At 41.2% G+C, this 27,386-nt stretch overlaps 1 protein-coding gene and 1 long non-coding RNA gene across 2 annotated transcripts; one reads left to right on the top strand and one right to left on the bottom strand.

Moving 5' to 3' along the window:
• The first annotated feature begins 1,373 nt into the window (after positions 1-1,373).
• SMARCE1 (SWI/SNF related BAF chromatin remodeling complex subunit E1) lies at positions 1,374-22,269 on the top strand. Its single transcript, XM_024573094.4, has 11 exons — positions 1,374-2,011; positions 3,951-4,002; positions 4,183-4,226; positions 7,169-7,273; positions 12,395-12,475; positions 13,613-13,744; positions 14,007-14,178; positions 17,117-17,289; positions 17,807-17,908; positions 18,580-18,790; positions 20,995-22,269. The coding sequence occupies exons 2-11, from the start codon at positions 3,996-3,998 to the stop codon at positions 21,201-21,203; spliced, it is 1,236 nt and encodes a 411-aa protein (XP_024428862.2). The 5' UTR covers positions 1,374-2,011; positions 3,951-3,995; the 3' UTR covers positions 21,204-22,269.
• Positions 9,647-27,175, bottom strand: LOC128779215 (uncharacterized). Its single transcript, XR_008425132.1, has 4 exons — positions 27,033-27,175; positions 25,870-26,249; positions 20,050-20,136; positions 9,647-10,141 (listed from the first exon to the last, which is right to left on the bottom strand). It is a non-coding gene; the product is annotated as an uncharacterized lncRNA (long non-coding RNA).
• Between the last annotated feature and the right edge of the window lie 211 nt (positions 27,176-27,386).

Genomic DNA, 27,386 nt, shown 5'->3' with positions numbered 1-27,386 from the left:
GAGTTTTGGCTTCCCTTGTTTTGTGGGAAGAACTTCAAAAAGTATGAATAGGGCCCTGGCAAGTGTGGCTTAGTTGGTTGGAGCGCCATCCCGTGAACAGAAAGGTTGCAGGTTTGATCCCTGCACATACTAGGTTGCAGGTTCCATCCCTGGTCTGGGCATGTATTGGAGGCAACCAATCAATGTTTCTCTCTCATTCACTCTTTCTAAGAAAAAAAAGACATGTAATCTTTTATATGTCTCTGATGCTTTTATATATTTTTTAAGATTTTATTTATTTTTAGAGAGGGGGGAAAGGAGGGAGAAAGAGAGGGAGAGAAACATCAATGTGTGGTTGCCTCTTACATGCCCCCTGCTGGGGACCTGGCCTGCAATCCAGGCATGTGCCCTGACTGGGAATCGAACCAGTGACCCTTTGGTTCGCAGGCCGGGGCTCAATCCACTGGGCCACACCAGCCAAAAATATATTTTATATATTTTTTTTTAAAAAGCAATTTCATGTATATTATCTCAGGCACCGGCCAAGATTGCCTGTTATCATTTGATGACCTCCTGTCTTTCCCTTCAATTTCAATAATCTCTATTCATGCCTATAAAAATATTGGAGGTGGAAGACTTGGGACAGACTGTCACTTGTCCCAGGCTTTACCGACTTCTAGAGATGTCCTAGTCACTGCTGGCAGGCCCCCAGATGATGGCTAAGAGCAGCCCAAGAATTCAGTCAGTCACTGAAAATGTCAACACTGTTTTCAAGTAACTACAGATCAGAGAGCACATCTGTTGCTTTTCCCTCCACAATGGCCCCCAACATCCACCAGCTGTTTATACAATCAAGGAAGGGGCTTCTAACTGGTAAGCCAACCTACTCATGATTTAGTGGAAAGAGCCCTGAACTAGACCAGAAAACTGCCTGAATACACATTTATTGAGCATCTAACAATAGTTCAAGCCCTCAGTAGACAGTGACAACTCGAAGATAACCAATGCAGATGACTTTGCTTTCAAGACCCTGATGGTGCACTGGAGGTGACAAACGCACTCTGATACAATGGATCAGATACATTACCACAAACATGTCAAAGAACCATGGAGTTGAGAGGAAGGTTGGCACAGGAGGGCATCACAAAAAGGCGTTTGAGCTGGATCCAAAAGAACATGAATTAGGCTGAAAATGGGGGACAGGCGTTCCCTGAGGTGGGAACCCAATGAGCCAAACCAACAATAAGCAGAGACCAGGGCCGCCGCGACGCTGCAAAGGCACACAACCTAGGGCCAGGGGATTAACATCTCTGGGCCTTGGTTCGGAAACCAGGGGCAACTGCACCAAACTCGACCTTGGAAAAACTCAAAACACCCGTGTCGTTAAGGCAGGGAGCCCTGAAAGGCGCCCCTGGGGACAGAAACTCCGCGCCTCCATTCTCGGCTGGCTAAACTACACATTCGCCTTCTTAGAGAAAGAGGAAATAAAAAGACCGGAAAAAAAATCGCGGGTCGGGCACGACCGGAGCCTGGCCCGAGAGGCGCGCGACCAGCGCGGCCACAGTGGTTCCGGGGCCTCACGCCCGGGCGACTCCCGCCGTCTTCCGGCCCCGCGCGTGGAGCCGAAGCCGTGGCTCCCACGTCCCTCGGCGCAGCTTCACACTACCGCCGCCTCCCCGGCCGCCACCGGCGCCGCCGCGGCCGCTGACGGCAGCAGAACCGGGGCCTCTCCGGCGGCCAGGCCCCCTCCGCCGTCTCCGCCGTGACGAATCGGCGCCCGGCTGGGAAATTACCCAAGTTCGGGGCGTTTTGAGGAACGTATAGGGCCTGGAAAAAAAAATCCTTGACTGTACAAAGCATCACACATCCTCACACGGAGGCTTATTTTTCTAAAAACTGTCGGGCGACGCCTGGAGAGAAACTAAGAAGAGTGTTGAAAGTGCGAGTGCGGAAGCTCCGGGCGCGAGGGGCGGGGCGTGCGCGGGACAAAGGGAAGCGAGGCCGGAGCTGCGGGCGCTTTTTCTGCCCGCGGGTGAGTGTTTCCGACGGGGCCCCACCGGGTCGCGAGCGGTGCAAGTCGTGGTGTACCAGCTGGGCTGGACTCCGAGTCCCCGGGGGTTGCTGGGGTTCAGTGTTTGCCGCGGGGCCAGAGCTGCGGGCTGGTTGCGGCCTCCCTGAGGCCTAGCGCGGAGCGAGGAGTGGGAGGGAGCCCCATCTGGGTTCCCTCCTGGCGCCAAGACTCACCCCATCCGCGAACCCCGCGAAATTGGTCAAAGCAGCTATGCATGCCCCGCTTTTGTGGGTTTGCTGGTAACGTGCATCTTCCACTATAGAGCTAAAGGACCGACCTCAGAGCAAGCCCTTGGGGCGAGCCAGGCCCGTAGTCATCACCCCCAGGCAGGCTTTGATCCAGGCAGCGAACCGAGGACCCCCGATGTGGCTTAGAGTGGAACAGTTTGGCTTGGGTTTGAAACCCATCCCTGGCATCTCCTGGCTGTGTGTTTTTAGACAAGTTCATTAACCCACGGAGACTCCCTTTCTTCATCTGTAAAATGGAAATAGCAGTACAAAGCTTGTTGGTAGTTGTGCCTATTAAGCGAGATAATGGAAGTAATTAGCCTGTCCCCTATAGGTATTCAGCAAATACTTAATCTAGTATTTTATGTCAGGTAGTGGAGATGGAGGTGGCCAGGTGTACAAGCCCGCTTTTAGAATTGATGGTATAGCGGAGGAGAGCGAGCGATCATTGAATAGAATGAACAGTCAGTGGTGTACAGAGGAGCTCGTGGCATTCATTGTCAGGGCTCCCACAGCAAGGCCTACTGGACCCTGACGGCTCCCTGAACGTGAGCAGGACGGAAATCTGCACCAGGGGCAGTGGTGTCTGCCCGTTCCGTAGGGAGAGGGTGAGAAGCCCAGTCTGTCTTTCCATACCAGGCCCCTCATTGCTTCTGCTCCAGGGAATTCCCTTAAAATGCAAAACAGGAGGGGGAAAAAATCATGTTTGCGTCACATACCGCTGGATGAAAGTACTCCAGTAGTCATAGAAGTTATTTGCCTTTTTTCTAAAAATGAATCTCTTTGCACTGTGGGGATGTATATTGATGTCAGGAAGAAGCTCGTGTGTACCGCCCCGTCGTGAGCTGGTAATTTGTTAAGAATCGAGTCAGGTACTGAGACTACAATAATGAATTAGATAATAATGAATTAAGACAGTCCCTGTTTCCAGGCAGCACGCAATCTAGCTATATTAACGGGTACATGATATAATACACAAGATCATAGATCTGTGTAAATGGGGTAGGAGTCCAGATGAGGAAGCAATTCTGCCCCTGTAATTTGTCAAGAAAGCTCCTCTGAGGAGATATATTTTGAAACGGGCTGTGAAGGGTTAATAAGAGGTTTTCAGGTAAATTCTCCAAATTTATTCCCAGCATTTAGAAAGCTGTTGAGCATTAGGAGAGAATATACAGTCATGAGCATACCCGTTACCTCGTGCACTGCCTCCAGGAATAAAATGCTGCTCTATTTTAATGGCAGTTGTTAGGCTGAAAGGAGGGGAGAGCTGCTGCTGGTCTGGGAGCTGTCAGTACCTAGTAGGCCTCCTTAGTGTGGGCCCTGATGATATCTCATGTTCTATTGTCATTATATTTTTATTGGTCTGATCAGATGTGTACATGGCATCAGCAAAATGTTTTCCATACAAGAGGTGGCTCAGTAGCATAAGAAAAAACTTCAAAGTACATGTCTAATATTACTTTTAATATCCCCAGTAAATTGTTATTAATTGTTTAATTCCGGATGACCTAAAGAACTAGTCAAATATGCACAAAAACTTGGATAATAGAAGATAATGTAATTTTACTAAGAAATACCAATTTAACTACCCTATTCTTTAGGAAAACATTCTCTCATGCTTGCTGAGTTTTGATTCTCTTTTTTTTTCTTTTTTTTCCTTTTTTTTATTTTAGTGTCTCAGATTCATTCTTAAGGAACTGAGAACTTAATCTTCCAAAATGTCAAGTAAGTTTCATTTTTTTTTATATTTATCAATCTATATAAATAAGAGACTAATGCCCTAGCAAATGGGAATTCCAAAATACTCTCATTTTTTTTTTCTTCAAAGCAGGACCATTGGTAGTTTTGTTGCATAGTATTATATCTCAGTTGTTTACAAGAAGTTATTTATTTTCTTTCAAACAGAAAGACCATCTTATGCCCCACCTCCCACCCCAGCTCCTGCAACAGTAAGTTTTAATTTTCTTGTTAATGTAATAGCCAAGTCTGGCCTTGATACAAAAACCCAGATGTCTTCCAGGAACAGTCACTCAACCATCACAGCAACAGGATGAAAAATTCAGCTAAAAAAAAAAAAAAACAGCACTTCCTACTAAATAAAATAACTTTGCATCTTACCTTGAACCAACCCCAACACTTAAAGAAACACACTACTGAATGGCCAACCTCCTATGCTGGGTTGTTGTTTTTTTCTAAATGGGAAATAACTGGCAAGTTTAACACTTCTTTCTTGTTAATTTCTTATTAAGAGTCTTTAAAGTTGACACCGAATGAATGCTCATTCTGGCACTTATTATTTTCCAACCTAACCTTAAACTGGTTGCATTTTTCTCTCCTTGTCTATATATAACTTTCACATTAAATCAAACAATAAAGTTTCCAGTTCTATAATAACACTCATTATAAATCTTTATTTTCAAGCTGTTCAAGTAAGGATTTTATTATCTGTGGGTCAGATCCTGCTATTGAATTTCATTCCACTCCATAAATAATATTCTATTGGTTTGGGATTTGGTATGTTTCAAAGTGTGTAAATAATAGTTGTGAACTGTTTTTTTCACCTAGCAGGTTCTGGCCCAGCTTGGTCAGCATGTCAAATAATTGTCCAGTCCATAAAACAAATTTAACAGTAATTCTTCAGGTCTTGTTGAAACAGATTCCTTGTTTTTTTTATTTCAAAACAAAACAAAACACTGTTAACATTGACCATATCCTACAAAAGCAATTCTTTAACAGCTACTAGCCCTCCTTCCAGACCCCCTACCCACTAAATTTCAAGCTAGTTTACTAATTAGGTCCTTGTGTAATTTTGTTTTCTCCACTAGATAACTATTCTTAATTACTAACCCTTGGATAAAATGTCTTAGTTATGTTTATCAATAATTTGGTTTTCTTCAGTAAGATCTTTTTAAAAAGAGATACTATATCACATGCTCTCAGTTCAATTTATATAATACATAGTCTCCAAAGTTACTTCCAGTAGATCTTAAAGTCCTGTGTTTGTTTTCTTTCTTAAATCAAAGAACATGTCTTATGACCAGTCTCCTTGGCACTCTGCTAGTGGCTATACGGGTGGAGTTGAACAATTGAAATTCCTGACCTCAAAGAGCTAACCATGTACTTCATTTTTGGAAATGGTATAATTGTCATGTTTTAGTTTCAATTTTTTTTTTCTAGCTCCCCTACTTAATTTTCTTACATTATTGCCTTGGTGTTGAACAGTGATTCTCATAGTTGATGAAACCTTTGAAGGTGTCATTTTTATCTAAATACTTCCTCAGACAGTGTGTAGTATCTGGAATACACACTTGGTTTTTTGAGATAAAAATAGCTTAAAAATCAAGAGTTCCCTATGACTTCTCAAATGTAGAAAGGAATTTCGTTTTACCTTTCTTTAGTCATATTTCTGTACCATTAAAGTTTCACATTGACACATAAAATACCGAAGACTAGGAATTAGGACATGCAACAGAGCGGATAGTGGATGAGTTATCCTCCTTTCTTTTTTCCATTTCTACCACCACCATCACAACCAACCATCACCACCACCACCACCTCCTCCACCACCCAAATGGACCACTCCCAGTGATACTTCATCTGTGTTTTACCTACTTAAATATGCTTGATTTGCGTCTTTTATAACTGTATAGATTAGAAATTGATCAGTTCTCTTGTGAAGAGTATCAAATGCTTGAATATCTTTCAGAAATTAAGGATATGTGCAGCGGCATGTTCTAGAAAATTGTTTCTTTTATAACAGCTACAGCTTAGTTGGAATGTGTTAAGTGTTTTTTACATCATACATTTCAGGACTGATATTGTTAATTGCATGTTAAAATGAAGTTACTCTCATTTGTTTTGATTGAATTTCAGTAGGGAAAAATACCCTACTTTTGGTCTCTCTTTGCTACATTCTTTTTATGCATTATACCTTGATTCTCATAAACATTGGATATCATTGTATTAACCTCAAGGGCACTGCCATGTAAGGGCCCATTTGTAACCACATCAACACATTATTCACAAAGCCAAGAGTTCTGTTGCTACAATGAGCAGTTGTGTTTTGAAAGGGCTAGAGCTGTCAGGATCTTTAAAAAAGAAATTTGAGTCTGTCAACTAGAAAAATAGTGCACATTAAAACTAAAAGCAGAAACTTCACGATTGACCTATGGAAGATGGATCAAAGAAGAGATGGAAGAGAAAGCCTATAAAAGAATGGGTTAAAAAAGATCAGACTGTACCCCAGAATGAAATCCATACATTTCTTACAAGTCTTTGTTTTAAAATCATGTATGTGATATCCATTGAATCCCACATATGTTCCTTTCTATTGACAACTTCTGGCTTCCTGACTTGAGCCTCTTCTCATTTCTCACATATAAAGTGATTTAAAAACTGTCTTTGAAAGCAGTCCATTTCTTGTTCTTGTTTTTAGTAGATAAACACATTGGCGGCATCCACATAAATGTCGAATAAATCATGTTTTGTTTTGCATGTAAAGTGTTTTCAGACTTCCAGTTTATCACATTTCAAGCTTTCCTCTCAGACATATATTGCTAAGTTGTTATATCATACTATTTACTGACCATAAAGTAACCCTTAATGTTTGAGACACTTCACCGTATTGCTTATCCCCAAAATGCAAGCACACACATTCACACTCACACAAATACCACTGTCCCCGCAAAGAGAAAGAAGTAGGAAAAAAAGAGGAAAAAATGCACTTGCAGACTGGTTTCTCAATGAAAGAAAAAGAACAGCTACAACACATCATTGCTTGTTTAAATTCAGGTTGCTTTTGCATGCCATATGCAAATCATTTTTCATTTCTGTGTTTTCCTCGTTTGAGCTCATTTCTCATTCGTGTTTTTGTCTCATTTGTTTCCATCAGCAAATGCCCAGCACACCAGGGTTTGTGGGATACAATCCATACAGTCATCTCGCCTACAACAACTACAGGCTGGGAGGGAACCCGGGCACCAACAGCCGGGTCACGGTAGGAGAATCAACTATTACAGCATCCGGCAAACAACTGGAATTGACCAGAAATGCCTTCAGAGTTAGGTCCTTGTGAATCACCAGCATAGCCATTTAAAAAAAATTTTTAACCTGGCTTTTCGACTATTTTAAACATTCGTTGTATAATCTTACACTGGAAAAAAAAAATAGTGAGATCTGGATATGTATATAGAAGAAAATACTTCATTCTTTTTGGTGGTTGATAGAAGTAAAATCTTGGGCGCTTAATGCTTATACAATGTTTAAACAAACCTAGAATTTCTTATAGTTAAGAAACCCTAATTGAGATGAAGCGTTATCTTTCATCGAAGGTAATTGGCATTAGGCTCTAGAACTCAGTTTCTTCATAAAGACTGGGCTTACAGACCTGGCTTTTTTTTGCCTGGCCTGCCAGTTTGAATTGCTACACATAATTATTTGTCTTTTGGATTTAATAGTTGACCTTACAACTGAGATTCATTTCTCATCAGTTATAAAGAGAAAAAGATTCTTGTGTCACATCAAAGAATTTCAGAATGAAAGTTAAATGAGACTATTTGAAATACCAGACCAGATATCTACAACTCCAAGTGTGTTTATAATCTTTAGGGTAAGGGATATGGTTTCTGCAACTGAAGGTGTTTCATTTAACTGATCAACCTAAGAGAAAAAATAAATAAATATAAAAGTAAAATAAATGATAAACCTAAGATAATGACAATTGGGTGATGTACTTCAGACTTGTTATTTGAGAATCATCTTAAACTCCATTCAAAGAAATCTAGGTACCAAAGAAACAAATAGCTGTAAAAATGATTTACCAAAAGTAAATAAAATAAATCCAAAAGCCAAATACCTGCATACATTGGAACGTGGCATTGGTGAGAATAGAACCCAGAACGGCTGTAAACTTCTCAATACCTGGTTTTTGTCTGCTGTCTTCATAAATAACTCCGTTACTGCGACTTCAGAAAAGCCCTCTCACCCTGTAGTCAGGCTAGAGCGGAAAGCCTGTAACTGCCCACTGTCTATCTTGGTAAGCATATCGCTTAGCTTGATAGGTTCGTTTGTCTAGATTTTTCATTGTTTCTGCACAATTTGTACTTCATAAGCATATCAAGTTTTATGTGCCTTGCATATTTCATGGTATCGGAAAGGAATTCTGACAGTGTGTGTGTATGCATTTCACAATGCATACGGTATTTATGTGCATCGATACATGTTTCCCCTGGCCTAAATGTGTTCTTTCACAAGTGTCAATGAGTGGCAAGGTTATCAAATGATAAAGAACATTTTGATTTAAACAAGGAACAATCAATTTGGGATCATTTCATGTTAATGCAGAAAATTAGTCATGAGCAGTAAATAAGAGAATGGTTACATTTTAATTGCTCTATACAGTCAGCTCTTGATTATCTCTGTTAATGGAATAGAAATGGAGGTAACGGTGATATTAGAATCATTAATGTCTCGGTTTATGTAAGCACTTTGTTCTTAACATGGATGTGTCTGTGAGAATTCTGTGTCAGTGAAGTAGGATCACTAGTGAGACTCACTAGGCAGAGGAAGGTGCGCTCTCTGTCTGGGAGCCTGGGTCAGTTACCTGTTTCTCTCTGTCCCTTCTGGTGGGTGTGGGAACCCAGCATCTGGAGTGGGCTTAGCCTCAGGGCAGATCAGGACAAGGGGGTTGTTGGGCATGGAACACTTGGGGTTTGGGCTCTCCGTGGGGGTTTTCTCTGCACTGTTGTCCCCTCAGTGTCAGAATAAACTAATCAAACTGCTCTTTCGCCTTAACCCTGAAAGGCCTGGGAGACGTGGAGGCTTTGAGCCTGCATCCATTCCAGCCCTTCAGCTTCTAGTGGCCTCTGGGTCGTCTAATCATTCCCTGAGGAAACTAGTTATGACTCAGGGTTTACACTGTCTTTTTTATATATATCTAGTTTCAGCCCTGTTAGGATTCAGTAGATCTGATTTTGACCATTATGAAAGTGTTTTGTTTTAAGACGACCTCTATTCTCTGTTACTTCGAGGGTTGGGGGAAGGGAATCTACTATTTGGTGGTATTGTCTGCAAATCACCTTAAGTCAGTGATTTAAAGGAATGATTCTGTGAAGCCCTGAGAGTAGCTCCTGGTAGGCCCTGCAGAAAATCGGTTGTTCCTGTTGGCTCCAGTACACTTGAGTAGTTTTCAAACAGTGACTGTATAGCATAACACCGCTTGGAGTGCTTACGGCAGGTACGAGATGGCAGTCACTCCTAGCTAGGTCTTCATTCAGATGGCAGTTCACATTCTCAAGTACAGAGGGGAAACAAAATGACAAAATGTTAAAAACAGCTTATTTCTGTACGTTAGTGGAAATTCCATCCCTGAAGAAAACACTTAAATGAATTACTACCAGAGAAACAGCTGAGAATGGGAAAGAAGCAACAAACTTTTCAATAACCAAAATAAATTTCACAAAATCGGGGACTTTATTCAAAGGCAAGCCCCAGTTCCTTACTGTTATGAAGGCACGGTCTTCGCAAGCATCATTACTTGTTTTCCCTCAATGCATTGCCACTGAGAAGCAGAAAATTGGAAGGAGGGAGAGCGCTGCTAGAGATAGGTTTCCTGATAACAGCAAGGAAAGAAGCAGCCAAAAAAGGAATGTGCCTTCCAAAAGCATAGCCCCTGGGCCACAAGATGTAAAAAGACGTCTGTCAGAGATGGTAAATAATAGGGATGTTTAATGATACAAATCTTCAGGAGCCTGAAAATCAGCTAGAATTTAACTTTGTTGTTATTATTTTGGGCTCTGTTTGCATTTGTAAGTTGACTGGTCAACGTAATGAAAACAGGACCTCGGTATGTGAGTGACTTGGGTACCTTTGAGAGAAAAAGGAGAAAGAAGCAAATTCATTAGTGTTATAAAATGCAGTTCTTTGAAAAATACCCAAGAGCAAATATTACTATAACTTGTCTTTTAAGTGGTTTAATTCAACATATTAAAGCATAGACATTTTAGAATTCTTTACCTTTTTTTAAAAAAAAATTGTTACAGTGGCCTACCGACTTCAATTATTGGCACAATTCCAACTTTATTTGTAACCTACTTCATGAAATTCTGAAGATTTGTGTTGGATATGAGTTGGAAATGCTTTCTAATAACTTCCTGTATGAGTAATCAGACTTGTGTATGTCTCGATCTGATTTTATGGCATAAGGTTAGGTTAGCCTTGTCGGAACTCCTCCCTACCCACCCCTGGAAGAACTCGTACAGACCCTGAGACAGGTCTCCCCCGACTGTCCACACCAGCGCTGCTGGCAGTTTCCCCTGTGCTTCACCTCCCTCCGCTGCCCACTGCAGGCCAGAAGCAGGGCTGTCTGCATAGGCCCCGGCATGAGGTGTGGCGAGATGTATGCGAGGAGTGGGAAGAGCACAAACACTGCTTCGGTGGTGGAATGCTTTCTAATAATGGTGTGTATGAAGAAGCAGAGTTACTGAAAAGTACACAAGGATGAAGAGAGACCCTCAAAGGAAGAGGAAGCCTTGTTTGGCAGCAGTGGAATAGGGGGCAAACATGCTAATCTCTCAGCCCATGGATGAAAAATAAGGTTATGATTGGGGTCCCGGCCCAGAATGGAGTTTTCCCTGAGGTTTTATCACAGCAACAACAGAAGAGCAAAGGGAAAAAACGTCACTTTAGCTTTCTTACAAGGGTTTGCCAAACTCTGCCTTTGACAGTTAAAGTTAGCACTTCTTCCCCCTGCCTGGCAAGGAGAATAATATCGAGGGTCTCCCAGAAATTGGGGGAAATAAAAGTAACCCAGCCATGGTTTTATTCTGGGTCTTTGAGCAAATGCAGCCATGCATGTTAAGACACAGCTAAGTTCAGAAATAGGCACTCTTGAATTGGGGTTACGTGGGGCGCCCAGTAGGAGTTACCTGCTATCTTTTCTAGATATTAGCCCATAGAAAGAACTAATTTTTTTTTCTTTTGCTCTTTTAAGAGAGAAAGGGAAAAGAAGGGAGAAAGAGAGGGAGAGAAACATCCATGTGAGAGAGAAACATTGGGTTGGTTACCTCTTGTACACGCCCCAACCGAGGACCAAACCCTCATCCTCAGCTTATGCCCTGACCAGGAATTGGACTGGCGACCTTTCACTTTGTGGGACCACACCCAGCCAGCTGGGCCACACTAGTCAGGGCAAGAACCAATTTCTTATCTTTCTGGGTTTTTTTTTTTACTCCCCCTCTAACCCATTTTTTTCTTTACCTTTATAAAACATATTTTTCCATCTCTCCTACCCTTCCATTTTTTTCTGTTTGTCTATATATTCCCCACAAATCCAACATTTTTTAAATAAAATGGAATTCTTTGATCTACTATAATGGCTCCATGTCTGCCATTTCTCTGTTCCTGGTAAACTTGTCTGCTCCCACACTTTTATTAGGACTAAGGATAAAAAAGACACGACTTTAGTTCGCACCTCTTGAACTAAATCCCCTTTATAGCAAACCACTATGTATGGACCTCGAACCTTAAGAAAGATAGTTGTGATAAAGGAAATAATTTTTTTGGTTACCTGTTTTTGAACCTAGGAAGTAGTCTTTGTGGTGGCAATGCTGTTTCTGTAGGGGCGCATTCCTGCAGTAATACAGACAGACGTAAAGTGCCCCGTAGGCAGTGTGAGTGTGGCTGCGTGCTGAGGAAGTTCAGGTTCTGGTGCAGATAATCAAGTGTTGACTGTATGTGTATTGGTAAATTAAGTAAAATAAAAGGGCGCCAGGTAATGTCCTAAGTGTGGGACATTGGATATGTAGCAATACGTTTTCAATGTATGGATTGGTACATAACAATTTATTTGTTCTTACAGCCAGGTTGTCAAAGCAGTAGCAATAAACTGCTGTGTAAAATATTCTTAAGTTATGTGCTCAAAGTCATTTTCTTTATTTTCTTTTGATGTGAACATTTCTGGATTTGCAGTGAGAGCTATTTTCAGTGGAGAAAAGATAAGAACCTTGCGTCCACGGACGAGTAGAAGAAAGGCGCGTTAGAGTTTTTTAAGGCACTCTCTCTTCTTTTTGCTGGTGAACTTCTTGCAATTGAATAATGAATATATTTAACTCTTTTGTAGGCATCCTCTGGTATTACGATTCCAAAACCCCCAAAGCCACCAGATAAGCCGCTGATGCCCTACATGAGGTACAGTAGAAAGGTAAGTGCCTGGGTCTGGGGCGGGGTGGGGGCTGTGTGTGCCCTTTGCTTCTTTGCTTCCCATCAGTTTCAGATTGGCTCAGCCAGCTTTTCTATGTGTAGCCAGAGGAAGGGATAAAGAATTGCAGTTTTTAAAGAAATTGGTTTTGATTTTAAAATCCCGGACTAAAATCTAACGAGAAGAACATGATTAAATAAACTGTTGAAATCCTTAAGACGATGTTATATAGTCTTTTGGAGAGTATTTAATGACATGGGAAGAATGTTAAGTGAAAAGGGGAATATGACTGTATGTATTAGTATCGTTTTTATAAAAGTAATAGCAACTACATGTTAGTTTGAAGGAAGACAGAAGTCAAAAGACATGGTTATCTATAAATAACTAGTAAGCTTATGGTAATTTTTATTTTCTTTATACTACCATGAATTTTCACTTCTTTTTTGTGTAAACCTATATTACTCTTAAAATAACAGAGCCAATATTTTAATTAAGGACAAGAGCATATAGCTATTTCCATCACTATTTAGAATTATTTTAATTTTTTGTCATAATTTTATATATATATATATATATATATATATATATATATATATATTTGATGATGTATTGTATTGTGCAGATTAACCACTTCTAAATTTTTGTGAACTCTTAGATACAGAATGTTATTGAGTTAGCTTATCTTAAGTACCCGTAGTGACTGGAGAGGTCTGCCACCTGCGGTACCGCAGTCCGTCAGACATAGATGAAACGGGATTGGCCACCTGTGGTGATGGTGATAGCAGGCTGATGAGAATGTATAAACTCGATTCTATTCCCTCCGCTTTTGTTTATGTTTTAAAATGTTCATATTAAAAAACATTTTTATCCCTGGCTGGTGTGGCTCAGTGGATTGAGCTCTGGCCTGCAAACCAAAGGGTCACTGGTTTGATTCCCAGTCCAGGGCACATGGCTGGGTTGCGGGCCTGGTCGCCGTTTGGGGGCGTGCAAGAGGCAACCACACATTGATATTTCCCTTTCTCCCTCCCTTCGCCTTTCTCTGAAAATAAATGAATAAAAAAAAATTTTTTAACAAAAGCATATTTAAAGGTCTATATTTTTAGGCATCAATACTGAAACTTCACCTGTTTCCTTTTTAAGGTCTGGGACCAAGTAAAGGCTTCCAACCCTGACCTAAAGTTGTGGGAGATTGGCAAGATCATTGGTGGCATGTGGCGAGATCTCACCGATGAAGAAAAACAAGAATATTTAAACGAATACGAAGCAGAAAAGGTAGAATGGGAGCTGCAGTGGGATGGTTCCAATGGAAAGGCCATAAACCTTTGCTTGTTATTTAGAAGAGGTGATCTAATCTGACACCTGAGGCTATACTGAGCTTTGTCTGCCTGGGTCAAGTCACTGAATTTCTCTAGACTTCAGGTTCCTTAGCTGTGAAAAGGAGATAATTAAGGTGTCTTTTGATATTCATATGAATAGATATTCATTATAACCTGCAAAATGTTAATTGTAAAACTAAAAAACATTTGCATTTCAGATAGAGTACAATGAATCTATGAAGGCCTACCATAATTCCCCCGCATACCTCGCTTACATAAATGCAAAAAGTCGCGCAGAAGCTGCTTTAGAGGAAGAAAGTCGACAGAGGCAGTCTCGCATGGAGAAAGGAGAGCCTTACATGAGCATTCAGCCTGCTGAAGACCCAGATGGTAAGCAGAAAAATAGTTTTGTTTTTGCTTAAGTTTTTACTTGCTATCCTAAATGCTAAACAAAGTATAATTTAAGTGCCATTTCATTATTTTGATTATTTTTAGTAAGATTTTTATGTGAATTTCCCATAAGAAAAAGAAATATCCTTTTTAGTGCAGAAAATAGCCAAAGCTATTGTTTATCAAAATCTTTGTACTCAAAATGCCTGAAAGATTTTTGAGTCATCATCAGAATTTTGCCTCTCCTGCCGTTAAAAAGTTAAATGCCTTCTAGTTACATCCTGTTTTCTTATTGGTTCCATAAATTCTGAATTAAGGACTCTTAAGAGAGAAAGTTAATGAGTGGAAAGAAGCACAATGAAATTTCTTTTCCAGTTAATTGAGAAATCCAGCTAGAATTTATAAATGTAGCTTATGATAACACTCATGAGTGTGCACAGATTTTACACACACACACGAGCTTCCTCGCTGGCAATTGACTGAAGATTTTGCAGGGCTACAGGTTGCACCCCTGGTCGCGTGCAGCCCGGCAGGCCCTGGAGCCGGCCGCCTCCAGCTGTGAGCATGTTCATCCACACAGCAAGCATGCCATACAGGGAATATTTTCTCTGCGTCCTTCTGTGACCTGGAGAGGGTTGGACGCTCTAGCTACCAGCAACAAAAATATCAAAATAAGTTAAGATCCCATTTTAAAGTAGTGGTAACTAAGAGAAAGTTTGTAAGAACTTTAAAGAAGTTACACCATTGAGAGGAAGCAATAATACCACCTAACGACATGAATAAACTGACTACTTAAAAGGAGAGAAAAATAAGTATTTTAAAAGAAGGGACTGGGATACTGGCCCATATTCTCATGACTGCAGAACAGAATGTAGTGAGTGTAGTGAATAGCATAGGGAATAGCAAGTGTCGCGTGTTAAGCAGAATCAGCAGTGCTAAAGACACACTAGCGTGTGCAGGCCTTCGTTGCTCACCTTGGTTGATCATTGCAAGACAAGCACACAGACTAAGATTTCTTTTAAAAATAGGAGAATATCCAGTCTACAAATAATTGGAAGGAAGGGGCTCAGCATAAGAGGAAACAAAGGCTAGCGACATAGAAGCCATAAGTAGAGACTAGTTTTCCTTAGGTGAGATAACAGCATGGACATTGAGACGCACTGAAGGGATCGCTCGGGAATAGTCTTCAAAACAGGTTCCTTCTCTCTGCTTCTCAAACTTCTGCCTGTTAGGTTTCTTAGAGAAAGGACAGGTAGTAACAAAGATGCCAGGATAAGAATGACTTTAGACCTTGGACCTTATCCCTTAGAACTGAGGAGAAAGAGGAAGACTTGGGAGGTGGAAGTGTATACATAAAACCAATGGGAAGACATGTCCATGAATACAACAGCTACTGACTTCTTTTTAAAAAGAAGGCTATTAAAATACCTTTAAGACATATCAGTTATTCGCACAAGACAGTGAAGTCTTTTTGAAATGACATTTTGGAGAGAGACTATTTATGAGATAAAGTAAATAATTGGTAAATTAGAAAATAGAAGCCCACCTCCCTCCCCAAAATATATCAGACAACCCAAGTGTAAGGAAAGACAAGCCCAAATTGCTAAGACGTTACTTCCTTTACTGTTGGTCAGTGGGGGAGCCACACAAATGAAAGAAGAAAGCAAAAAAGATACCTCAGATGGAGGTTGCACAGATGAACCATGTATAATTGTAAGTGTGGATGGGAAAACTTCCTTAAAAAGTAAAAAGCTCACAGAATTTTTTTAATGCTATCTTTTAGTCCAGCATCCTTAGTTTCAGAAGCAGATATCCTGAAGAAGTTACTCGAAAGTAAACAAAGTCGTTTGCGCAACAGTTTGTAGTGGTGCTGCTCATGATACTGAGAGTTTTAGGAACTAGTGAGCACCGGGTGATGAGGGAGACACTGAACTGTGGCCGGGCAGCCAGGCTCGGGCTCCAGTGCAGTGTCCGCCCGATGGTCCCTCCGCCTCGGACGGGACACCAGGATGACTGGGTGATTCTGAGAGGCATTTTTCTTTTAATGTGTGCTGCTTAAGAGAGAGCTTTTTATTTTTTGTGAGTTAATTTAGATAATATTAAGTAAATAATAGTACAGGTTGTTAGCAGATACGTCAAAAACTGGAGGTGACAGAGCAAAGTTTGAGATTACGGAAACACTTGCATAGCTATTAAAAAATAAGTATATATGCCAGATCCATACTGTATGTATATGAACTTGAGTGGACGCAAACAATATAATACCTTTACACACTGACAGCTGTAACTGTAAACTGATAAAAATTAAAATTTGTTTCCTGTAAAATTACTTTAAGGCCTAGGTGGTTTTTTAATCTAATAAACTGTGTATATTGGTCTGGGAAACTGAATTGCTAGCAATGAGTGGAAAGAAGTACTGTGAAATTTTTTTCCAGTTAATTGAGAAATCCATCTAGAATTTATAAATGTAGCTCACGAGACAATGTCCTAGAGACAGTGTTTTCTCTGCAGTGTGGTTTTCATGACTTTAGAGTGCTACGTCGACAAAGATACCACCCGGTCCGTAGGCTGTCATTAGTTCCAAATGCCTTAATTACTACCGAGAGAGTGAGACATTTGGCAGAATTTGTTTGCTATCATAGCAGCCTTCACGTTGATTTCCAGGCTAAAAGACACGTGGTTATTGTATATCGTTTGTATTTCAGCCAAATCCTTCTCAGACACGTATCATCTCGTAAAGATTTTGTGAGAAAAAACAGTTCCCTGGTCACTGAACACTGCCTGTCCCGTGTGGTTTTTATCAAGTGGCCGCCCCAGTGCTCCCCTGATGCCCTTTAGACCCACTTGTGACAGCCGTGGTCATCAGGCATATACCTCGTTCCACCCCCTGTTTATGGTTCCTGGTGACGTGATTTCCAGAATATCTCGTTTATTCCAGATTATGATGATGGCTTTTCAATGAAGCATACAGCCACTGCCCGTTTCCAGAGGAACCACCGCCTCATCAGTGAAATCCTTAGTGAGAGTGTGGTGCCGGACGTTCGGTCAGTTGTCACAACAGCCAGAATGCAGGTCCTCAAACGACAGGTCCAGTCCTTAATGGTTCATCAGGTAAAGTCACATTCGTTATAACAAAGTGGGCCTAAGCCACAGATCCCAGGTGACCAGGTCCCATGTGATGTGTCCGTGTGCCTGTTCAGTATTTCTGTGTTCAGTCTAACTTGTTCCTGATTCAGGAAGGAGGCTTGAGGGCGTGGACCTTTCCCAGAGATTTAATAAGTTTATCATTAAAACGGTAACACAGAGCCTTGTAATGGAAAGTGTTCGTTAAGAATTTTGAAACGTCCTATCAACCTTTTACTGCCTTACTCAGTATTTCCGAAATTGCTCAGGCCTGAAACAATATTTAACATCACTTACGTATTAGTCATACTGATTCCTCTATGCTGCATTTTACTTTTTAAAAAATCTTAGCTAGACACATTGTGTAATAAATGATTTTAATTAAAAATTCAAAAACACTTGTTACAAGAAAGTGTGGACTATTAAAAAATGAGACTTTTTAATTTGACATTTGCTTTAGAGAAAGTAACACAGTAATTATAAAGCCTGGTCATATGTCTTACAGCGAAAACTAGAAGCTGAACTTCTTCAAATTGAGGAGCGACACCAGGAAAAGAAGAGGAAATTCCTGGAAAGCACAGATTCATTTAACAATGAACTTAAAAGGGTATCAATTTAATGTGTTAACTATACGTTTATCACTGTGTCTGTTACCTTTACTTCTCATTCTTTTGTCCAAAATAGTGCTTTTGTTGAATATTGTTCACTTTGAAACAGGGTTAACTTTGCTCTAACCAGTAGTATGTCTTCACTCTATAAAATTACCTCCGTTTTCTGGCAAAATTTTAGGGGTTTGAATTGTATAATACGCACACAGGTACTAGGCCCATAGACTGTAGAGCCCTGATGTTTTAAACTGATGCAGTCATGAATTATTTTTATTTTACAGAGATTTGTTCATGGGGTGTCTTTATTAGATGTAGCTCACAGTTTGCACTTTGTGTAAAACAGCTAAATCTAGTGTTTGGTAGCCTGAAGCATAGATGGAAGCTGTGTGTGTGTGTGTGTGTGTGTGTGTGTGTGTGTGTGTTCCAGAACTTTCAGCATTGCCTTGCCAACTGTTTTGTAGTATTTGATGTTACTTGGCTGCTAGAGCAGCTCTCTCTTCTTACAGCCACAAGAGTCTCAGAGAAGACCTAGAACCATGTGCTTTTCCTCCCATACACATGTAGTCCATAGCCAAGAAAACCCATTCTTGAAATAATTTTGTTGTTTAACAGATTGTAAGAAAAGACCACTACTAAGGGAGTTTTGTTTTGTTTTTCTTCTGACAACTAGTTGTGCGGTTTGAAAATAGAAGTGGATATGGAAAAAATCGCAGCTGAAATTGCACAGGCAGAGGAACAGGCTCGCAAAAGGCAGGAGGAAAGGGAGAAGGAGGCAGCAGAGCAGGCAGAGCGCAGTCAGAGCAGCCTTGCTCCTGAGGAAGAGCAAGCGGCTAATAAAACTGAAGAAAAGAAGGAGGATGAGAGCGTTCCCATGGAGACAGGTAACCTCCCAGCTGACACCAAAGTAAACGCCCACAGTTTTTACAGCCGTCTTTAATTTTGATTTCTTTTCCTCAGTGCTTTTCAGAGGTCACTCGGTTACTCTTTATACGAACTACCCATTTCTTTCCAAATCTTAACCCCAGAGTAGATTCACTGAAAATGCTGGTATCAGTGCAAAACAGCGGTGATGTGTTATCTTTAGTCCTGCTCTTCGAGCCCCGGTTACTTCAGCGGATGGAGCCACGTCACTTTCCAGCTCGGGACTGTGATGTGTAATGGTGTGATGGTTGGGGTGCTAGCCCTGCGGTCACATCTGGTCTGCCACTGCTTCCCCTCCTGCTAGCACTGTGACTTGGGAGTTACTTAGTCTCGGTTCCCTCGTTTGTAAGTATTCTAGCACTTGTCTCAGAGAGAGCCCCAAAGGGTAAATAAAAGAAAATGTGCATACAGTCGTTGAGTATTGGATTTGACGTGATACTGGTACTCAGTATTTTAACCTGCATTGCCAAAATTGTTTAAATAATAAGATGGGGTCATTGCTCTTAAGATAAGTCATTGTTGGTGTCCTAGGACAGGGCCAGAATCTGCCTGCCACCCGTTTTATAAAGTTTTGTTGGAACAGTCACATCCGTTCGTTTACACACCGTGGCTGCTTTAGGGCCACAGCGGTGGAGCTGGGTGGTTGCAGTGGAGACTGCCCAGCCCACAAAACCTGGATTTAGTATTGGGCCTCTGCAGAAAAGTTTGTTTAACCCGTCCTAGAAATATTCTTTCTTCTAAGTATACTCACTTTTCTGATTAAAAGCATTCCTCAAGGCAAAAAGAAAAAGAAAAAAAAGGCGGCAGCAGCAAAACTTACATAAAATACTGATTAAATTGTTACTATTTGAAATTTTACAACCACCTTACATTTCATCCCTGACCAATGCACTGTGTGAACAGGACTGAGCAGAACTATCGCAGGAGACACAGCTGGTGGGGGGGAGGGGGGAGGTAGCGGGCACACTCAGTGCTCGACTGGCAGCTTCCAATTTGACATCTGGGAAGCATTTAATAGAATGTAGAGCATTTCTACAAAACTCAGCAGATTAACATTTCAGATAGTCAGATGTTAAGTTTCATTATTTGAGCCTTTTTCTGTTTTGTGTGAACATGTTTTTTATCTTAACAAAATTGGGAGCATGCATACTTTTTTGTGGTTAACGCAAGAGTTTGAGAGCTGGAGACTGGTATGGTCTTTGCTCATTTTGCAACTCACCTGAACGCTCTCGTCCTTTGTCTCTGTTTTGTCATCTATGAATAGAACATGCCTGTGGGTTTTCACTCAGATTTTTATCCTCTTAGCCTAAGGGGAAAAGTGAAGAAAATTGAACCTGTTAGAGCAAAACCCTCATGCTCTTAATTTCCTGCAGAAAACAGTCCAACGTGACTGTCAGCAAGGCCCCTAAAATGCCAGCCCTGTATCATTTCCACACACACTTCCTCCCTCATTAAATCCAAAGCGCTTCACACCAGCATCGTCCCGTAGAAATAAATGTAAGTCACTGTGTCATTATCAATTTTCTGCTAATGACATTTTTTTAAAGTGAAGCTAAACAAGTGAAATTAATTTTAATATATTTAATTAACCCAGTATATCCTAAGCAATGTCATTTCAATATGTAGTCAACTTTTTTTCAATTACAGTTGACAATCAGTATTATTTTTTTAGCTTCAGGTGCAGAGCTTAGTGCTTAGACATTTATATAATTTACACAGTGACCCCCTGATAAGTCCAGTGCCCACCTGACATCGTACATAGTTACTACAATATCACTGTGTTCTGCGCGCTGTACTTCATATAATGTGTATATGTAATCAGTATTTTTAAAGTACTAATTTTTTACATTTTTCTTTCATAAAGTCTTCAGAATCTGACGTGTATTTTATACTTACAGCACATCTAAATTTGGAGGCTAACTTTTCATCTGAAATACTTGACCTGTATTTAGATTTTCTAAATTTACAGTTAAGAAGTCGATTTTTAAGCCCCAGATTGATTCTAACACACTACAAGTTTCTCGGTCTCACTAGCTCATCTTGGGTGCTGATTAGCCGTGCGCGGTTGGCGGCTCCCATATTGGCCAGTGGAGCGTGATCCTCGGCATCATTAGAAGAGTAATTTTTTGTCTTAGAACTAACAGGGACAAATGTGTGATTACAGAGGAGACACACCTTGAAGAAACGGCAGAAAGCCAGCAGAATGGTGAAGAAGGCACGTCTACTCCTGAGGACAAGGAGAGTGGACAGGAGGGGGTGGACAGCATGGCCGAGGAAGGGACCAGCGACAGTAACACGGGCTCCGAGAGCAACAGCGCGACGGTGGAGGAGCCCCCGACAGACCCCACACCGGAGGATGAGAAAAAAGAATAAATGTTGCCTTGTTTTATGTATTCTAAGTACTTTTTTAAATGAAAAACTGTTTTTTGAGTTTTAATGGTGTTATGTGGTTTCTGTGCTGATGTTTTTCTGTCCATATCACACCACCAAAGGCTTCCGGACCATGTAGCACCATGAGCCACACGGCAGAGTCGCCTTTCTTACGTGGTTGTGACGATGGTTCTCTCCTTCATTCTTGTTTCCAGCCCTCAACTGCTGAAAGCCTCAGAATTTAAATGAATTAAGAGAATGCCCCCCTCTTTTAGAGAATTATCCTTTGATGCTGCAGAATCTACTCTTCAATGCCTTCCTGCAGCTCGCTGGGGTGCTCACCAAAGCCATAGCTTTAAACCTTCTCAGTCCCCGTCAGCAGCTTCCTGAAAGTTCCCTCCCCTGTTTACTTCCTCAGAGAGTAGCTTCCTGAAAATGTGATCATGTATGAATATATGTTTGTGCACCAACCCTTCTTTATTTGTAATCAATGTCAGATAACCAAGAGTCATGTTAAAGTGTCGAGTGTGCCTACAGCTACACTTGGGTCGTGCTGGTTGAGAAGTAGTCTCTGTAGAGTAGTTCCTAGCTAATGAACTAGTCATTGACGTGAACATGGCGTATATACACTCTCCTACTTTCTGTTATAACATATTGGGTGTGTTCTGGTAAATTCATCCTTACTGTACAGAAAAAAGAAATTACTTTTTTATCACGTTTTCCAAAGACAGATCACAAAGCTTAAGGAATTAAGTATTCTTGCAAGGGAGTATATAACTTCAAAATGATTGGCCCATTCTAGGAGAAAAACAGATGGGAATTAAGTTCAACCACTTGAAATTGTTTTACTATAATTGAAACATTCAAAACCTCAAGGCTCAGGATCCCATAGATCAGAGCCAACCTTTTTGATAAACTTAGTAAAGTCTTAAAAGAGACTAGGAGCAAGATGGTTTGTGACACGTATGCTTCCCAAAAACTAGAGTAGATTTTTACTAAATAGTGGTATATCTAATGGTATATGTTTCTTAAAGGTCCAAACGTAATAAATTTTAAAAAAAGGAAAAAAGTCTCAGTGTTTTTAATGCACTAAATACTTATACACAAGACAAGCAAATGATGTTGTTAGAGTAACGCAATGACAGGTTGGGGTGGTCATTCAGCCGTTACAAAGGTGCATTCTCACAGTCATTTCTCACCCAGAGTGCTACACTGTTTGTGCAAGACACTTGTGAAAATTAGTTTCCTTACATTATGGTCGTGTCACATAGGTAGTCATTTACTCCAAAAGTAAATATGTCTATGAGCAATACAAAGAAATTTATGAGTCGTATTTGGGAAAGATGTGGCTCAATAAAATGTATGGGCCCCCTGCTTATGTAGGGAGGACTCCCTATGTGGGTGGGACAATCTCTAGTGAGTTCACGGACCATGTGTGATTCCGTCAGCGTCCAGCCTCCTGAGACCGAGAGGAAGGAAGGGAATGATGTTGGGTGGGAACAGCCTGTTTTTCTACATGATAACCTGGAATCTTCCTCTTGTTTCTTTTGAGAATCAAAGAACTAATTTATCTACTTGATCAATTAGGCTTCGCAGGGCTAAGAACTTCAGCATCTGGTTCCCAACAAATTAGATGTCCTCTTTGGTACCCTCCCTAGTAGTCAAAACCAGGCAGAGGAGCAAGATGTCGGGGTATTCATGGTACTGGAGGCTAAGTGGGTGCAAGTGGTTCCTTTGCTAAGCTGGAGACGGCACTCAGAGCACGCATACCTGCCTTTCTCGGGCCATGGCAGCTGGCTGAGGAACAAGTTAAATCAGATGGGATTTGACAGCTCTTAACCGCGGGACGTGAGGAGGAACATGGTTAAAACTCCCCCTTGTCAGAGCAACAGACGTAGAAACCACCAGCGTTCAAGCTGTTTCCTAGTTTCTTGGAGAATGTGGGTTATAGGTGAGATCTCCGATTTATTTTTTTTCTTCCTCCGCAGGCATGGAGCAAGTCGCTTCAACTCTGAGCCTGTTTCAAGGGTAAAATGGAACTACTTTCTGTCTCTGTCCCCTACTGCTTCAAATAGCCATGATATTTAGTGCATTTACTTTGAATATGAATGAAGTTTGAGGGCTTAAATTTCTATTAATTTTTAACACTGAATGTGAGGGAGGGGAACCACCGCATAGTCCCCCAGTTTTCTTACAGGAGTTTCAATTTCGTATCTTCATCTGTCAACAACCATGTGTAAGCGGCTCACCTATGGAACGTGAAAATTATGTATTCTGTAAAGCGGAGCTTTTGGGAAAGCTTACTAGGAGCTACCTCATTTTAACAGGGTAATATGAATGTCCTATGAAAAAAGATGCAATGACACTCGATCCACTATATTTGAAAAAGGAATCTGAAGTCGCACTGATTCCCTCCACATTTTTAGTCTGGATCCTTCACATTTAGATGCTAGTTTGGGATTTTAGACAGTTGGTGCTGACAATGTGAAACTCCTGTTGCCTCCAGTTAAATTGAAGCGTTGGTCTCATGTCGAACAGGCTTCAGTGAAGCTGGGATTATGCTTCGGCAAGTCCTCATTTCAGAAAGTTCCCTTCCACCCCCAAGCACTACCACACACAGTCTCCCCACCTGGTTTCAGGAGTGGCTTTCACCGCTGGGCAAACCTGGTTGGAACAATGGCCTCCTTCATGATTGGCTCACTAGAGAGCTTAACGTCTTTACAGATGAAAGATCCCCAGTGTAATAAGCTAAAATGAACTCAGCCTTGGTAGAAGAAATCATGCTGAATTACAAGGTGTCTTACGGTGATGTTTCTTTGGTCAGGATAGTAAAGAAACCTCTTGAGTTTAGTAGAAAACAGTGTCTAAATAGTAGTAGTTATAAAACTGTTAATAAATGTCTTAATACTAGGTGGGACCACATGAAATTGCCAGTGTAGGTTTTTATCTACAAAATGATAGTTTCACCTGCTTCAACCTAATAATTCTGCATTTTATAGTCCAAACTATGAACTCTTAATAGCAGCTTTCTGAGTGTGAAATGATGGAACTTTGAATTTATCACACTGACCTATGTACTTCTCCAATAATTACTGCATATTGTTCAAAACTGATTAAAATGCAAATCCCAGTCTATTAAGTATTTAACAGCCTGATTAAAATATATATATATATATTGTGGTGAACAGATAGTTAAACTAGCTGGCTTATATTCACATGTTTTCTCATTGAGCACCAAAAAAGTTCTTAAAATTCTTCGGCCTGTATTCAGGAGTAAGAAGTGTTATGTGGGGAGGGGAAATTCCCAAATGATAAAATTGCCCTTTAAATAAAACTGAGATAGTAACTGCAGATAAAGGGGCTCTGCCAATGAGCCACATGAAAGGAAAGAAACGCTACCTCAGGCTCCTTGACATTCAGGCCTAAATAACTAAAATATTTCTTCTCATTGAGCTAAAACTCTGTCCCCCTGTCATTTCAATCCCCTGGGCCCAGCTTCTACACCTTGATGTCAAATACAACCAATTTAATTCTCCTCCGAGTAAAAGACTTTGGCATATTTCAAGACAGGTGCCCCTTGACATCCTGCCACAGAACAGTCTCTTCCAGCATCTCCCGGCGCACTGGAGATAAGAGACTACCCCTCTGTGCGTCTGAGGTCTAGACCACTAGAAAGCACCACTGTTTTCTCAAACAAGGTAAAATCGAGCTCCTCCGCCACGCACTGCATTAATCAAGGCACAAATCTCTACACCTCAGAAACCGCCTGTTTCTGAGGTTTGTTCTATAATGATCTCAAGGTCTTGTCAAGCACACAGATTTTACAACCGTACATTAGATGCAAACTCCACAAAATGAGTGTTGATTAACATTGTCATACAGAGCAAAGTTCGGTCGTGTGCATACCACTGCCACAATTTTTAGAGTTTCTAGGTACCGCCGGTACCGTTATTACTTAACAGCTTTCTTTGAATCGACTTATTTATTCCACTTTAATCATTGATTTTAAAAGGGAACTTTGTATCAGCGTAAATGCAAAACAATTGTCTTTTACCATAAAAGGAATACTCTTAAACAGCTCTTTTTACTCGTTATATTTATACTTAAACACATTCTTTTTGAGAGAACATTATTTTAAAAGGTCTGCACACCATCCAGACTCATCCGAAGGGTCCCACATGGTAGCTTGGATAAAGTTTTTTGGAGAAAAGGCACTAAAAGGAAGAAAGTATGTTTCCTGATACCTGGAGCTTCAGCCCGAGGTCAGCAGCAGCTGAGAACTCAAGGGCAAGCTAGTGAAAGTTAATCCCATCATCACCTAAAAATAATAAAAGCCAACATTTGTCAAGCACTTACTAACGCCCATGGGCTTACATCCTTCTGAGTCTTACTTTCTAATTCCTGAAATTAATATTAGAGTAGACCATTTCACCGATGAAATCTATATCATCTTGGGCCAGAGTTGATCAATCAACTCCTACGAATCACCTTTCAGCCTCAGGCTGTAGCACAAGGTGCTAAGTGATGTGGAGATTGAAGATTTGTCCTAAGGATTTCGTCATTGTGGATCAAGGACAGGAAGGACTCAAGACAAAAGAATCTACTTGGAGACCAGTATTCTTATAATGGGAGATGTACGGGCAAAAATGACTCCCTTTCGAATCCTCACCTCCTTTCCTCAGAGTTCTCCACACCACCAAAATGAAAACAGAGGGAGATTTCAAACACACAGCCGATGAACTTCTCCACCATACAAGTCCGTGTGCCGCATAGAGAACTGTCCTCCTGTCTCAGAGGGAGTGTTTTGTTTGCATTTTACCCGTTGTGGTTTCCTGTCAATCTGTGAGCCCTGGAGACCTTTTCAAAGGTCTCGCTGCTTTGGCTCACTGAGCGGTAAAAGTCACAGCAAATGGAGTGAGCCAAGACCGGGCTGCTGTCAGCTCACTGGAAAGTCAGAGGAAAAGGGGCCTTGGAGACAGGTGCAGGGGGTCAGCCCTGGATGAGCTGCTGCTGCCTGCTGTTCCCCTGATTGCAAGTCCAATGGAAACCCTTAGAGTTTAGGAGAAAGAAAAAGAGAGCATGCCTTGGGTCCTTTGTCTTGAGGCTTTTTATCTTTCTTTGGCCTGCAGGAATCCTAGGGGAGACCTTAGGGGTGGGTCTTAACAGAATATTCATTAGCTCTCCAAGTGTGTGCTTCAATTCATCAAAATGTGTGTATGAGGGGTCAGGGTTATTTTCTGGTTAGGTTTATTTTTAAAGAACTTCATTGAAGAGGGGCCAGGACTGAGGCCAGCCTGCCAGGGGTGGTCTGGAATATGCTCCTAAGTGTCCTTGGTTAGGGAAGATAAAACCTTGTGATCCATTAACTGGCTATAAATCGCTCAAATTGTTTGGCCTTGTCTAATTATTTTGTCTCCCCCTCATTCCATTTGTCAATGAATGTCCCTAGTTTCTTACTATCCTGTCTGAAGACCACCAGACCAGTCCAGATCAGGCGGATCCCAGAGGCTTGAGCAGGCATGGTTAGCTGCTAACTGACCTCAAGAGCACAGCAGAACCAAAATTCACAGAACTCAAGTAGAAGAGATACTATTTTTACTACCAGGAGCTCAGGAAGAAGGGGTCTGTTAATAAGGAAGGTCTGGTGCGGAGACCGAATTTGGACACACCTAGGACCGATAAATTCTGCCAGACTGGAATTTCTTTGTTTTCTGTGGCCCCTCCTACATCCCTAACCTTAAGTGGCTTAGTTCAGAGGCTACCCAATCAGACTCCATGAATTACAATTAATGAATATGTGTGATACTTATTACACATTATCACTACCCTTACCTTCACCTCTTAAAACTGATTCCAAGCCTTTGTTGGAAGAGACTAATTCGGGCCTCATCTTTGGTCTTGGTTGGCTGGCCAGATGACTACATCTCTATCTCTCTGGGAAAGCCTGCTGCCTCCGACTTTCGGCTCCTCTGCAAGTGGCGGGCAACAAATTCATCACCTTTCCCTTGAAAAACAAAAACAAAAAAAACCTTTGCCTAATGCCTGGTTCATAGTAAATACTCAGTAAATGTCAGCTGGTGTTGTTGGTGGGGGTGGTGATGACGATGATAGTTCAAGACATACCTGTGAAAACTTGGGGAACACCCAAACCCATTCAATGGGCGTAACTGATGAAATACAAGGAAG

This window comes from Desmodus rotundus, chromosome 9 (genome assembly GCF_022682495.2).
Source record: "Desmodus rotundus isolate HL8 chromosome 9, HLdesRot8A.1, whole genome shotgun sequence".
Taxonomy (NCBI): Eukaryota; Metazoa; Chordata; class Mammalia; order Chiroptera; family Phyllostomidae; genus Desmodus; species Desmodus rotundus.
The sequence above is the reverse complement of the archived record's forward strand: the minus strand, read 5'-3'. Positions and strand labels throughout refer to the sequence as shown.

Coding starts and splice junctions, on each gene's coding strand:
- SMARCE1 (XM_024573094.4), top strand. Junction 7,274..12,394: donor GCACCAACAGCCGGGTCACG/GTAGGAGAATCA, acceptor ACTCTTTTGTAG/GCATCCTCTGGTATTACGAT. Junction 12,476..13,612: donor ACATGAGGTACAGTAGAAAG/GTAAGTGCCTGG, acceptor TTCCTTTTTAAG/GTCTGGGACCAAGTAAAGGC.